General features: G+C 53.5%; 4 protein-coding genes across 4 annotated transcripts; 3 read left to right on the top strand and 1 right to left on the bottom strand.

The window, feature by feature from the left end:
• Nucleotides 1–165: 165 nt before the first annotated feature.
• ATEG_06445 (phosphotransferase family protein) lies at nt 166–1,253 on the top strand (the record flags this gene model as incomplete). Its single annotated transcript, XM_001215623.1, has 2 exons — nt 166–532; nt 580–1,253. 2 exons carry the CDS (start codon nt 166–168, stop codon nt 1,251–1,253), a joined length of 1,041 nt encoding a protein of 346 aa, XP_001215623.1.
• A 1,625-nt stretch (nt 1,254–2,878) lies between these two features.
• On the bottom strand, nt 2,879–4,786 carry ATEG_06444 (glycoside hydrolase family 127 protein; the record flags this gene model as incomplete). Its single annotated transcript, XM_001215622.1, has 1 exon — nt 2,879–4,786. The coding sequence occupies one exon, from the start codon at nt 4,784–4,786 to the stop codon at nt 2,879–2,881; it is 1,908 nt and encodes a 635-aa protein (XP_001215622.1).
• An 849-nt stretch (nt 4,787–5,635) lies between these two features.
• Nucleotides 5,636–7,673, top strand: ATEG_06443 (putative MFS alpha-glucoside transporter; the record flags this gene model as incomplete). Its single annotated transcript, XM_001215621.1, has 6 exons — nt 5,636–5,839; nt 5,902–6,201; nt 6,257–6,682; nt 6,739–7,201; nt 7,243–7,455; nt 7,642–7,673. The coding sequence occupies 6 exons, from the start codon at nt 5,636–5,638 to the stop codon at nt 7,671–7,673; spliced, it is 1,638 nt and encodes a 545-aa protein (XP_001215621.1).
• A 1,627-nt stretch (nt 7,674–9,300) lies between these two features.
• On the top strand, nt 9,301–11,637 carry ATEG_06442 (citrin; the record flags this gene model as incomplete). The annotated part of the gene is made up of 4 exons (XM_001215620.1): nt 9,301–9,480; nt 9,591–10,793; nt 10,860–11,022; nt 11,087–11,637. The coding sequence occupies 4 exons, from the start codon at nt 9,301–9,303 to the stop codon at nt 11,635–11,637; spliced, it is 2,097 nt and encodes a 698-aa protein (XP_001215620.1).
• Between the last annotated feature and the right edge of the window lie 51 nt (nt 11,638–11,688).

Here is an 11,688-nt window from a genome sequence, read left to right as displayed (position 1 = left end):
TTCTATGGACAACGGGAGTGAGGTGGTAGCCAAAATCCCTTGTCCAAATGCCAGCCCGCCGTCACTTACAACGGCATCCGAAGTAGCCACTTTACAGTTTTGTATGTGTTATCGGTGCGTCGCTAAAGACTGCGGTACTGACGCTGTGACTAAGTACGATCTCGCATGGCTTTGCCAATTCCGGGCGTATACGCTTGGAGCTCAGAGCCGAAAAACCCGGTAGGCGCGGAGTATATTCTTATGGAAAAGATACAAGGAGTTCCCCTTGCAGAACGTTGGGGGCAAATGAACATCTTGGAGAGATACAAACTCATCGATCAAATTGTGGACATCGAGAAGAAGTTGGCAGGATTGACGTTTCCAGCCTATGGAAGCCTCTATCTACGAGACTCGATGCTGCTGGATGGAACTGGTCAGCATGCACTCCCGGCAGATTTGGACCCGGACGGGCTGTTCTGTATTGGACCGTCCTGTAGTCGAAGCGTGTGGAATAGGAGATCTGCTGATGTGCGCATGCCAGATGCTGGACCCTGTGAGTCTGCTGTGTCGCTGCTATCTGCAATTGCTGACTCGTTGAAGGGCTGTACATGTTGGAATTTGCAGAATCTATGCCACGTCGTGCACTGCGTCTCATTGCTCATTCAAGAGCTGAAGTCCAGGCGGAACTCTCTCGTTTCAATGACGATCAGTCCGTCGACGAGTATGTAGACCTTTTACAAAAGGTCCTGGAGATCTTGCCAGTCCTATCGCAAGACCCACGCGTGACGCAAGCGCAGACCTCAGTTCTGTGGCATACTGACTTGCATCTTGGGAATATCTTTGTCTCCCATGAGGAGCCGACCTTAATCTCCGGCATCATTGACTGGCAGTCCGCTCAAGCCGCTCCAACGCTAATCCAAGCACGATTTCCCGAATTCCTCCAACCACCGAGAAACTATATCCCCGGTGCCACAGCCCCTAGTCTGCCTGACAACTTCGACGAATTAGACGCGGATGAAAAGGCCAAAGCTACGGAAGAGAATGAACTGGCATCGCAGTCTAAGTACTATGAGATGTCCTGTCTTGCATATAACAAGCATGTCTATGATACAATGAAGCTTGACCGACGACTATGGGAGCCCTTTACATGTTCGCAGCTTTCCTCAGATGGCAGCCTGGTCCCACTGCGTGACTCCTTGGTCCGGATCTTCCTTGGTTGGCATATTCTCGGCCTACCTGGTCATTGTCCGTTCAAGTTTACGAGGAAGAGCTAAGACGACACCACGACCAGGTTCAGCGTTATGAAGACAGGATATACTTGTGGGATATTGCCAAGTCCCAGCTCTGCACTGATGACAGTGGCTGGGTCCCGGTAGACCGATGGGAAATGACGAATAAGATGAACGAGTATCTCTTTGACATGTACATCGAGACTCTCAGTGAGGAGCTGTCACCGCAAGAAGCTGCGAAGCAATGGCCCTTTCCACCAAAGGGTGTCTGAGAGAGCAGTCTTTTGTCAGACTCAAATTATCTCCCCCTTCTCAACCAGACCGCTGTGCTGTCAACTGCTTGGCCCAAGTTCCTCACCGCTTCCCTCCCAGGGCAACAGGCTGAGCGTTACACAGCCTCGCCAGCCTTTGTTCCTCTACCGCGGATGTCAGGCCACTGTACTACAACCATATTGTCTCGAAGAACACCCAACGGAAAAATGAAACTCTCGATATCGCCCGTCCAAGCTGACGATGTGGATGTGCTCGTACGAAAGGTCGAACTCCCTGCACATCAAGGCGGCCCGCTCCATCGCCTGATGTTCCCTTTGTCAACTGGACAGCAGCTGGATGAGAGAGAAGCGGAGACAAGATGACAGCTGATGGCTTTCGTCAAGCAGTTCAACAACAGGATGAGATTCTGTACAAATCCTGCGGAGAAGATGGATTACCTGTTGGGTTGATAGGCTGGACTGTCAGTCCAGATGCCTCTACAAAGACGATCGACGGTAGCGAATCTATTCAAGATTATGCGCGAGGTAGGCTTGGGGACGAGGTAGATATGAAAAAGAAGGTCCAGATACCTCCTTCCCTGGACGTGTCTTCATGGCGCGATATCTCAAAGAGGCTGAGAGAAGAGAGGCAGAGTTTCTTTGAGGCCTACCGAGGAAATCGAATATGCCGTAAGTCACTTCTCCGTAGACCTGAACAACATCGGGCCATTCTCATATCGGCTAGGAATCACTTTCATGGCTGTAGATCCCAACTACCAACGGCAAGGTGTTGGGTCTGCTCTTATGGACATGTTTTGCCGGACTCTTGACGAGAGTGAACTCGATGCTTTTGTCATGTCCTCGCCTACTGGGGTTCGACTGTATTCCAAATTTGGATTCAAGGCAGTCGCTGCTATAGAAACAAAGCAGGGGAATTTCACTAGCATGTTGAGGTTTCACTGTGGCCTCAGGGAACAATGAAACCGACTCATAATGAATAAGCTACTGTTATATGGTGATCGAATTGGTACTATCGTGATATCCAGGCAGTACTCCGTACTCTGTATATGCTGTATTGCCTCTGCGCTGTGGAACGCCCAGGGGATAATCCGGGGCAGTAAATTTTCGGGTGCACATGCCCGAACAGGAACAGTCGTCTCCACTGCTTGTAGGGCGGTTCCGCCGCTAGAGCATACCCGCTAGTGTAGGCAACTGGGGCCGGTTTGTGTGAACAGTGTTGAGTGCGTGCACCGAGTTGTGCGCTCTAGATACAATGTGTTGTGAACATAACTGGAGAGGGAGTAGTGCGCCACACGCACGTCTTTGACGCATCGACATCTATACTACCTGGGAGACACTCCGAGAGCAACTTGTGTAATCTCCATTAATATGACGACAATCTATACTACCTTATCATACTCACACCCTCCTATTCCATACCCTCATTCCCCCGTTTCCACCTCGATTCATTCGTAAGAAGTACGGCACGAGAACCATATCGACCGTCTCGCTACTCCATTGCCACGGAGACGACCCGTACAGACTGGACCACTGCTTGTTGACGAGCACTTTGCCAGGCGTGTGAAGCGGAATGACATCTTCCACCGTGGCAATCTTCTTCGGAGGCCCCTTGCCAACCGGTCCGTCCGTCAACGCAACATAATCCACATCGACAGACTCGTTATCGACGTCTTCGATGCAGTAGACCAAGGGGCCCAGCATGATCGCCACCTCGTTCTTCCCAGTGAGAGGATTGGCGTACACCTTGCGCGGTTCGATGGGGAAGTCAAGCTCGACAGTCGAATCCTGCACCGCAGGGAGGTACAAATAACCGTCTCGCATCTCTCCTCCAGCCACGGAGCAGGTATATCCTGAAATGGCCCAGTTCGGAATACGAAGGGCCAGCTTCACGGCCTTGGGGCCCCGCACAGCGAGCTCAACCTTGCCGGACCAGGGCATATTCGTCTTCTGAGACACGACCGTCCCAGAGTTGGGGCCCGTAAACTCACTCGCGATCCACAAATGGACCGCCACAATATCGTCACTCTCCAGGTACGAGTAAATCAGCGACCCCAGCGAACCCAGTAACTTCCCCACGTTAGGCGGGCAGCACGCCACCTCGAACCACGTCGACCGCGGCTTCGGATGCCCCGTGTATGTCGTCAGCGGGTTTTCATAGTAGAACGACTTTCCGTCGAGACCAACAGCCCCGAGGAACCCGTTGTAGAGCGCCGTCTCCATCACATCGGCGTACTCACTGTGGAGCTTCAACCGCAGCATGCGCGAACACCAGTTGATCAGGCCGAAGGACGCACACGTTTCCGCATAGCAGGTGTGTCCTTCCTCCGCATCGCCCATAAAGTAACGCGGCCCGAACCCTTCCCATTGTCTCATGGCACCGAGCCCGCCAGTCACGTAGATCTTCGTGTCGACGGTATCTCTCCAAAGCCGGTCAACGGCCCCCTGCACAGCGCGGTTCCCCGTCAGCCGCGCGTAGTCCGTCGCCGCGGTCATGTAGTAGACCGCGCGCACGGAGTGGCCCATGATCTCATCCTGTTCGACGAGTGGTTTGTGCGCCTGGTGGTAGGAATAATCGCGCGGGAACCGGTACGTCGCTCTCATTTCCGTGCCCATGCCGTCATACGGGTCTGCTCCTCGCGCTTTCGCTTCGTGGTCGTAGAAGCTCTCGCCCTGCGCGTCGCGTTTGCCACGTTCCAGAATGAAATATTCGGCCAGCTTCAGCAGGAGCGCGTCCCCGGTAAGCTCGTTCAGCCGCAGCAGTCCGATCTCAATCTCCTGGTGTCCGGGGTACCCGTGCTTTTTGCCCTCCTCGGGACCGAACACGGAGTCGACGTGACGGATGGCCTTCATGACTGGCTCCAGGAGACGGCCGCTGCCCGTTAGCGTCTCGTATGCGACACACGCCTCGATGAGATGGCCGATGCAGTACAGCTCGTGCATGTCGCGGACGTTCGTCCAGCGGTTCTGAATCCCGCGTACGGTGTAGTAGGAGTTGATGTACCCGTCGGGATGCTGCGCATTGCGAATCATGTCCACAGCCGCTTCGACCTCCGCGCGTAGCTCCGCATCCTCATGTGTCATGAGGAAGTAACAGGCTGCCTCCGTCACCTTGTAGACATCCGAGTCCCAGAAAGCATGTGGTTTCACCGGGTGGCCTTCTTTCCATGTGAGGCAGTACCAGTGTCCCGTCTCTTTCTGGGCTTTGATAATGGCCGGGATGGTGTTGTTCCGGGAGCAGGCTTGCATCTGAGACCAAAACGGCGAGGTGATGGCCACGTCGCGGACGGATCCTGGGGTGAATGCCATCGTGTTGGTGGGCGCGAGGGACAGTATGGATGGTCTTGGTGTGTCTAGGAGTTGGATAATGAGCTGAATCGCGAGAGGGGAGTATCATATACTCAACGCCGTTGGAGCGGGGAAGGGTTATCATGGTCCTTTCTCCAATCCTGCAATGGGAGCCCCTCTTCGCCCGCCGGATAATTGCTCTAAAACGACAAGCATTATTGTTCACTCTTGTGTTCCGTCCATCGGTCGAGCGCCGATGAGCTTAGGTTTGACTAGTGGAGTAAATCGCATTTCCCGGCGTCATATAGCACCACTTAAGGCCACAGATGAGAAGCTTGTCTTCCCTCGGTTGTTTATAACAAGTCTCGGGTAATTAAACGGATAAAAACTTGCAGCTACCATTCGCTGGAATGTGAGCCGGGTGTCCAGTGACGGTGGTTGCTGCTGAGTTTGGACTCGCGTGGGGGTTCATACAAGCCTTCCAGGAACTCAAACAGGTGCCGATCAATAGGACCATCGGCATATCTAACGCTTTGCGGATAGACCTAGATGTTGGTCTATACAATCTGACAGATGGACGGGCCCACCCCCGCAAAAATCCCCACAGGAAGCCGGGGTAAGTGCCGGAATATTGGCCGACGATGTAGAGCATGTAAGAAACTTAGACCTCCTGGTGGTTGGTCCCTAAGCAAAGCCTTCGGTAAAATCAAGTCGAATGGCGGGGAAAGCATTTCACGCAATAGATAGACTTGTTCATATATAGATGTGTCCCGGTGGAGTCCAGCCCTGGGATAAGATCATCCATATACTAGTATTGTGATGAATGCTCAGCTCTCCTGCTTCTTGATACCTGTCATCTGAGAACTCATAATGTCGCCAGAGAAAGTCATCCCCAAAAGACGGGAGGTCGAGACCCATGTCACCATCGCAGAGTTGATCCAGCAGGCGCAGGAGAGTGACACGGCCGACCGCCAGTTGACAATCTCACAGGCCCTGAAAAAGTACAAGAAAGCGGTCTTCTGGGCCATGTTTCTCTCCACCAGTCTCATCATGGAGGGATATGATTTGAACATTGTCCGTCATCCTCTGCTGTAACTTGCCCGTGATGTCCGGCTAACGAGCCCTCCTGTGATCAGATAACCTCCTTCTACGGGCAGACGCAGTTCAAGGACCGCTTTGGAATCGCCAATCCGAAGACCGGCGAGAAGGCAATCCCCGCGGCGTGGCAATCGGGGTTATCGAATTCGTCGCTGGTCGGACAACTTGGGGGGCTCCTCGTCAACGCATACTCCCAGGACCGCTTCGGATGTCGGCCTACTTTGATGTTCTTCATGGTTTGGATGGCCGCTGCTATTTTCATACCGGTTTTTGCGCCGTCACTGTCTATCCTGGCCTGGGGTGAGTCCATGTGCGGTATCCCATGGGGTGTTTTCCAGGTCTGTCACCCTTGCCGCCCATCGAGTAACTATTCAGTTGACGAAAAGCTCGTAGACTCTTTCCACAACGTACGCATCGGAGGTTGTCCCAACAGTGATTCGCCCGTATGTCACAGCGTACGTGTGTATGTGCTGGGGCGCCGGGATTCTGCTCTCCTCCGGCGTTGTTCGCGCCGTCACCACACTCGACGGTAACCTTGGCTGGCAACTCCCGTTCATGCTCCAATGGGTCTGGCCACTTCCTCTCTTCATTGGAGCATATCTCGCTCCCGAGTCGCCCTGGAACGCGGTCAGAAGGGGGAAGATAGAGCAGGCTCGGCACAGCCTGATGCGTCTGCGTCAGGATACCCCGGAAAGACAACGGGAGGTGGAGGCCACGTTGGCGTATATCCAGCACACTACGGAGCTGGAAAAGTCGGAGACCGCCAATGCCAGCTTTCTGGATTGTTTCAAAGGAACGAATTTGCGACGCACGGAGATCGTATGTTACTCTGGCGATGTCTCATTTCAAATCAGTCCCCACTAACGCGATCCTAGAACTGCGTCGTCTGGGCCGCGCAGATCCTGTGCGGCAACGCTCTTCTTGGTTATGCAGTTGTGTTTTTGGAAGCCGCTGGATTTTCAGAGGTGCAGGCATTCGATCTGAATATCGCCCTCTCGGCATGCTATATCATCGGGGGTGTCATTTGCTGGCTTCTCTTTCCGCATGTCGGACGCGCCACGATTTACATGGGAGGGATGTCCTTCATGTTCGTTTGTCTGGTGGTGATCGGAGGGCTGGGCTGGGCGGATGGGAAACAAGCCCAGCTGGCGATTGGAATTCTACTGGTGATCTCGACGCTCTGCAATATGATCACTGTCGGGCCCGCGTGCTATCCGATTGTCGCCGAAACGCCGTCCGGTCGACTGCGATATAAGACCATCGTTATTGGAAGGTTTTGTTACAATCTCACGGGAATCTTCCAGAACTGCGTCACGCCGCGCATGCTTTCTTCCACAGGTAAGTCTATGTTGTGTGACGCGTTCATCGGCGATTTCTAGGTGAATATGCAGCTAACACGTCCGTTTCCCTTGCGGGATCAGCCTGGAACTGGGGCGCCAAAGCGGGACTTTTCTATGCGGGAACGAATCTGGCTTGTAATATCTGGTGCTGGTTTCGACTTCCGGAGACGAAGGACCGCACCTTTGGGGAGATTGACTTGTTGTTTGAGAATGGTGTCCCAGCGAGGAAGTTCAAGCATACCCGCGTTGATCGTAAGTTGTGTAGGAAGATTGCGTGACCAACGCTAACTTCATTGCAGAGTTTTCACATCAGGATATTTCCAAGGACGGTGGGGAGGAGTAGTCTGTTCTGTTGTTCTGATGGTATGATGATAGGGTCTGATGTTGTTAGCAGCGGTGTAGATATATATCATAGTAGTGCCTGCGATACTTGTCCAGGACTGGATCTCCTGCCTCGTATCTGTCTTTGAGCTCGTAACCAGAACGTTGAACACTCCGTAAATGCCGATCTAGCTGATTCGTTATATCACGGTTATTATTCGATACAATCAAGATCATGACTCGAGTCTGAACAGTGCGTGGCCAGAGGACCAGGCCGTGCTCAATAAACATCACGTGACACACCATAATACCCGGACACTTTATTTAGAAGCAGCATCATACGGGGTATGGCGGTAAGAACTCATTGTCCATCCACCTCCATAGTAGTTATGTTGTTTCGAGTCTAGCCCTACTAACTGATCACTCGCCGAGATCAATCCTCACCGATCGTCCTCTCGTTCGGAATGCTAGAAAGAAGCCTTCCGAGCCTCACTTCATCGACGGAGGAGATCGGAGGAGACCCGAGGCGTCCATCAAACATCGTGATCAACGGACGAGACATGCCCGTCTCCCCTCACCATCAGCATCCATTTTCTCCAATTCTGGACCCGCTGGACCCCCCACCGGAGACGGAGTCGCCCGTCGCAATTCGCGGGTGTACGGAGTAGTTACGAGACTTCAGCCCGCGTCCATCGGCCCGAATGGGGTCGCAGACACTTCTGGATTGGATTGGATTCGATTGCCTGGTCTGGGTTGGGTTGGGTTTTCTTTTGCGACCGTCAGATCATGTGAAGATTCGACGCCTAGCATTGGGGTTCCGATCGTTCCCACGAGACGTGGTCTCTTGGTTTCGACTGTGATGCGGTCGCATAACTACCTCTGGATCCTGTTTTTAGGACCTGTTGGTGGCAATGTGTTCGAATCTAAAAATTTCCATGTCCTTCTGGAATCTGACAGGGGTCTGGGGTTTTTTTTTGTCGCCTTCTCCTCAATCGCCAGGGGGGGATCAGAGCGGATGGCGAGGGTTCCGGAGTTTACCGCGTGGCTCGTCCAGTTGACATCGATTATGGAGTGGTCGTGCCTCGGGACATCCACTTGAGTTTCCGGAATCGGTGAGGGTTCGTATTGTCTTTTCACGATATCCAGATTCTATTCAGAGTCAACTGGAGTTACAGAGGATATCCATTCATCCGCTTCACGAGATACCCTTTAGATATGCGGAGAGCAGTCGGCATCAAGTCCGATGGCAACAAACAAGACTCACCGGGTAAGATTGAATAATCGCGCAGGATCAGGGGCGGTGAGGCTGTCCTTGGCCGGGGATTCGTGGCCCTGTGGTAATCTTGGTATTTTCCATGGTATTTTATGGGTGATTGAGTTCTTCCATTTTGCCTGTCCATGGCGGCCAAGCGTTGTGTATGGAAAAATTTGATGGAAGAACGCCATCAGACAAGAATGGATTATAATAAATAGATAAATGACATAACAAAATAAGCAAAAATCGGTAGGAAGACAAGATCAGATTCCACAATTCCATGCATTCTTCCAGTCCAAGTAACTATATACTCGACCGATCGATTCTATCAGTCACGGCCTCCCCCATTATTTTAATTTCCCTTCTCCACATATTTTTCCTTATCCCATCCAACAACCCCTTCATAAGTCCGCATCCCTCCTCTCCAGCCAGTCCCCTTCCCCTTCCCTCCTCCTTCCCTTCCCTTTGCTTTCTCGAGGCATTGGTTTGATCGCCATCTGGTACTCCCATTACACCCCACAATGACCAGCGTCAAGGATGCCGTGAAAGAGTCCTTGGTGGGAAGCTCCAGTGAGCCCCAGGCTTCGCACCAGGTCAAGGCCAACTTCCTCCGTCATGCCCGCAAAGACGATGCCACGGGGGAGTTTTTCATGAGCGAAGACGACTTCATTAACGCCGTGGCCCCTAAACATGAAGATTATGTGAGTTCTGGCGCGCATTCAATCCTTTTGTGGCACTGTTGTCTGGCTGTTGTCCGATGTGTCATCGTGGTTCATACCCCAGCTAACCAGTTCTTCTTCCGTCTCTGCAGCATAAAATTAAGCGGGAACACTACGGGATCCTCTTCCGCGTCGCAGACCGTCGCAATACCGGAAAGCTCACCCTGTCCGACTGGGCCACCTTTGAGAACCTCCTCGCCAAACCCGACGCCGAATATGAGATCGCGTTCCGGCTGTTCGACACCGAAGGCACCGGTACCGTCAAGTGGGAGACCTTCAAGAACATCTATAACCTGAACAAGAAGAAGGACAGCATCCCCTTCGACTGGAACTCAGAATGGGCGTCCCTGTACACCGGCCGCACGAAAAGCCGACACGACATGACCTACCCTCAGTTTGCGCAGATGTTGCGGGGTCTCCAGGGTGAGCGCATCCGTCAGGCCTTCCACGTCTTTGACAAGGACGGAGACGGCTACATCGAGCCCGAGGACTTCCAGCGCATCATCCTGGAGACGTCGAAACACAAGCTGTCGGATTATGTCCTCGAGCACCTGCCCAGTCTCTGCAACATCTCCACCGGCACCAAGATCTCGTATGCGACGGTTCGGGCCTTCCAGAATGTGATGCGCGAGATGGACATGATCGATCTGATCGTGCACGAGGCGACCATGAAGAGTGACGACGGCAAGATCACCCGTGCGGATTTTCTGAACGAGGCCGCTCGCGTCACTCGCTTCTCCCTGTTCACCCCCATGGAGGCGGACATCCTGTTCCACTTTGCGGGCTTGGATGCGCCGTCCGGCAGACTGTCGCAGAAGGATTTCGCCAAGGTCATTGATGCGTCGTGGCGCATGCCTCTCGCCGCTGCGGGACAGGCCATCGAGTCGGCATCGGGGACGGCGCACAAGGCGGCCGAAAAGACGAAGTCGGTCTTGTACAACGTGTTGGAGTCTGTGCACCATTTCGCCCTGGGGTCCCTTGCTGGTGCCTTTGGCGCGTTCATGGTCTACCCTATTGACCTGGTCAAGACGCGAATGCAGAACCAACGCTCCTCCCGCGTGGGTGAACGCCTGTACAACAACTCCCTCGACTGCTTCCGGAAGGTGATTCGCAACGAGGGTTTCACCGGATTGTACTCCGGCGTTGTTCCTCAGCTGATTGGTGTTGCCCCTGAGAAGGCCATCAAGCTGACGGTGAACGACCTGGTCCGTGGTCATTTCACCAACAAGGAGACCCACAAGATCTGGTACCCGCACGAGGTCTTGGCTGGTGGTGCCGCCGGTGCTTGTCAAGTTGTAAGTTGATTTTGTCCCGTCGCGAGTAATGCGGAGACATGCGGATGCTAACTGCACTTCTCTCAGATCTTCACCAACCCGCTCGAGATCGTCAAGATTCGTTTGCAGGTACAAGGTGAAATTGCAAAGACCGTCGAGGGTGCTCCTCGTCGTTCTGCTCTCTGGATTGTGAAGAACCTGGGTTTGATGGGTCTGTACAAGGGAGCGAGCGCCTGTCTGCTCCGTGATGGTAAGTTGTTACTTCCGCACTGGTGTCACCTGCCCGAAGCGATCCTTCTAACCTTCATTGACAGTTCCTTTCTCCGCCATCTACTTCCCGACCTACTCTCACCTCAAGTCCGACTTCTTCGGCGAATCACAGACCCACAAGCTCGGTGTTGTGCAGCTTCTCACCGCCGGTGCCATTGCCGGTATGCCTGCTGCTTACTTCACCACGCCCTGCGATGTCATCAAGACGCGTCTGCAGGTCGAAGCTCGCAAGGGTGAGGTCAACTACACGGGCCTCCGCCACTGCGCCGCAACTATCTGGAAGGAGGAAGGCTTCAAGGCGTTCTTCAAGGGTGGTCCTGCGCGTATTATTCGGTCGTCTCCACAGTTCGGTTTCACTCTGGCGGCCTACGAAGTTTTGCAGAAGTGGCTCCCGATGCCTGGGTCTCATGAGGACATCACTCCCAGCGGCCAGGTCGAGCCTGGCGTCGGCCTGCAGGTTGCCAAGGCCCCGCTGCCCTACCTGAGATCGAGAAACGCGCTGAAGCTGATTCTCGATCTGGACGAGAACATCGGCCGACTTCCGATCCCCCGGACTGAGCAATGGCCCAAGTTCCTCCAAAGCCAGAAGCAATAAATATGCATCTTGTGTTCCATAGCGATGAGTTGGCTTTCTTTTGATTGTTAC

Source organism: Aspergillus terreus, genomic scaffold (assembly GCF_000149615.1).
Source record: "Aspergillus terreus NIH2624 scaffold_9 genomic scaffold, whole genome shotgun sequence".
Classification (NCBI taxonomy): Eukaryota; Fungi; Ascomycota; class Eurotiomycetes; order Eurotiales; family Aspergillaceae; genus Aspergillus; species Aspergillus terreus.
Note: the sequence above shows the minus strand (reverse complement) of the source record. Positions and strands in the feature narration are given on the sequence as shown.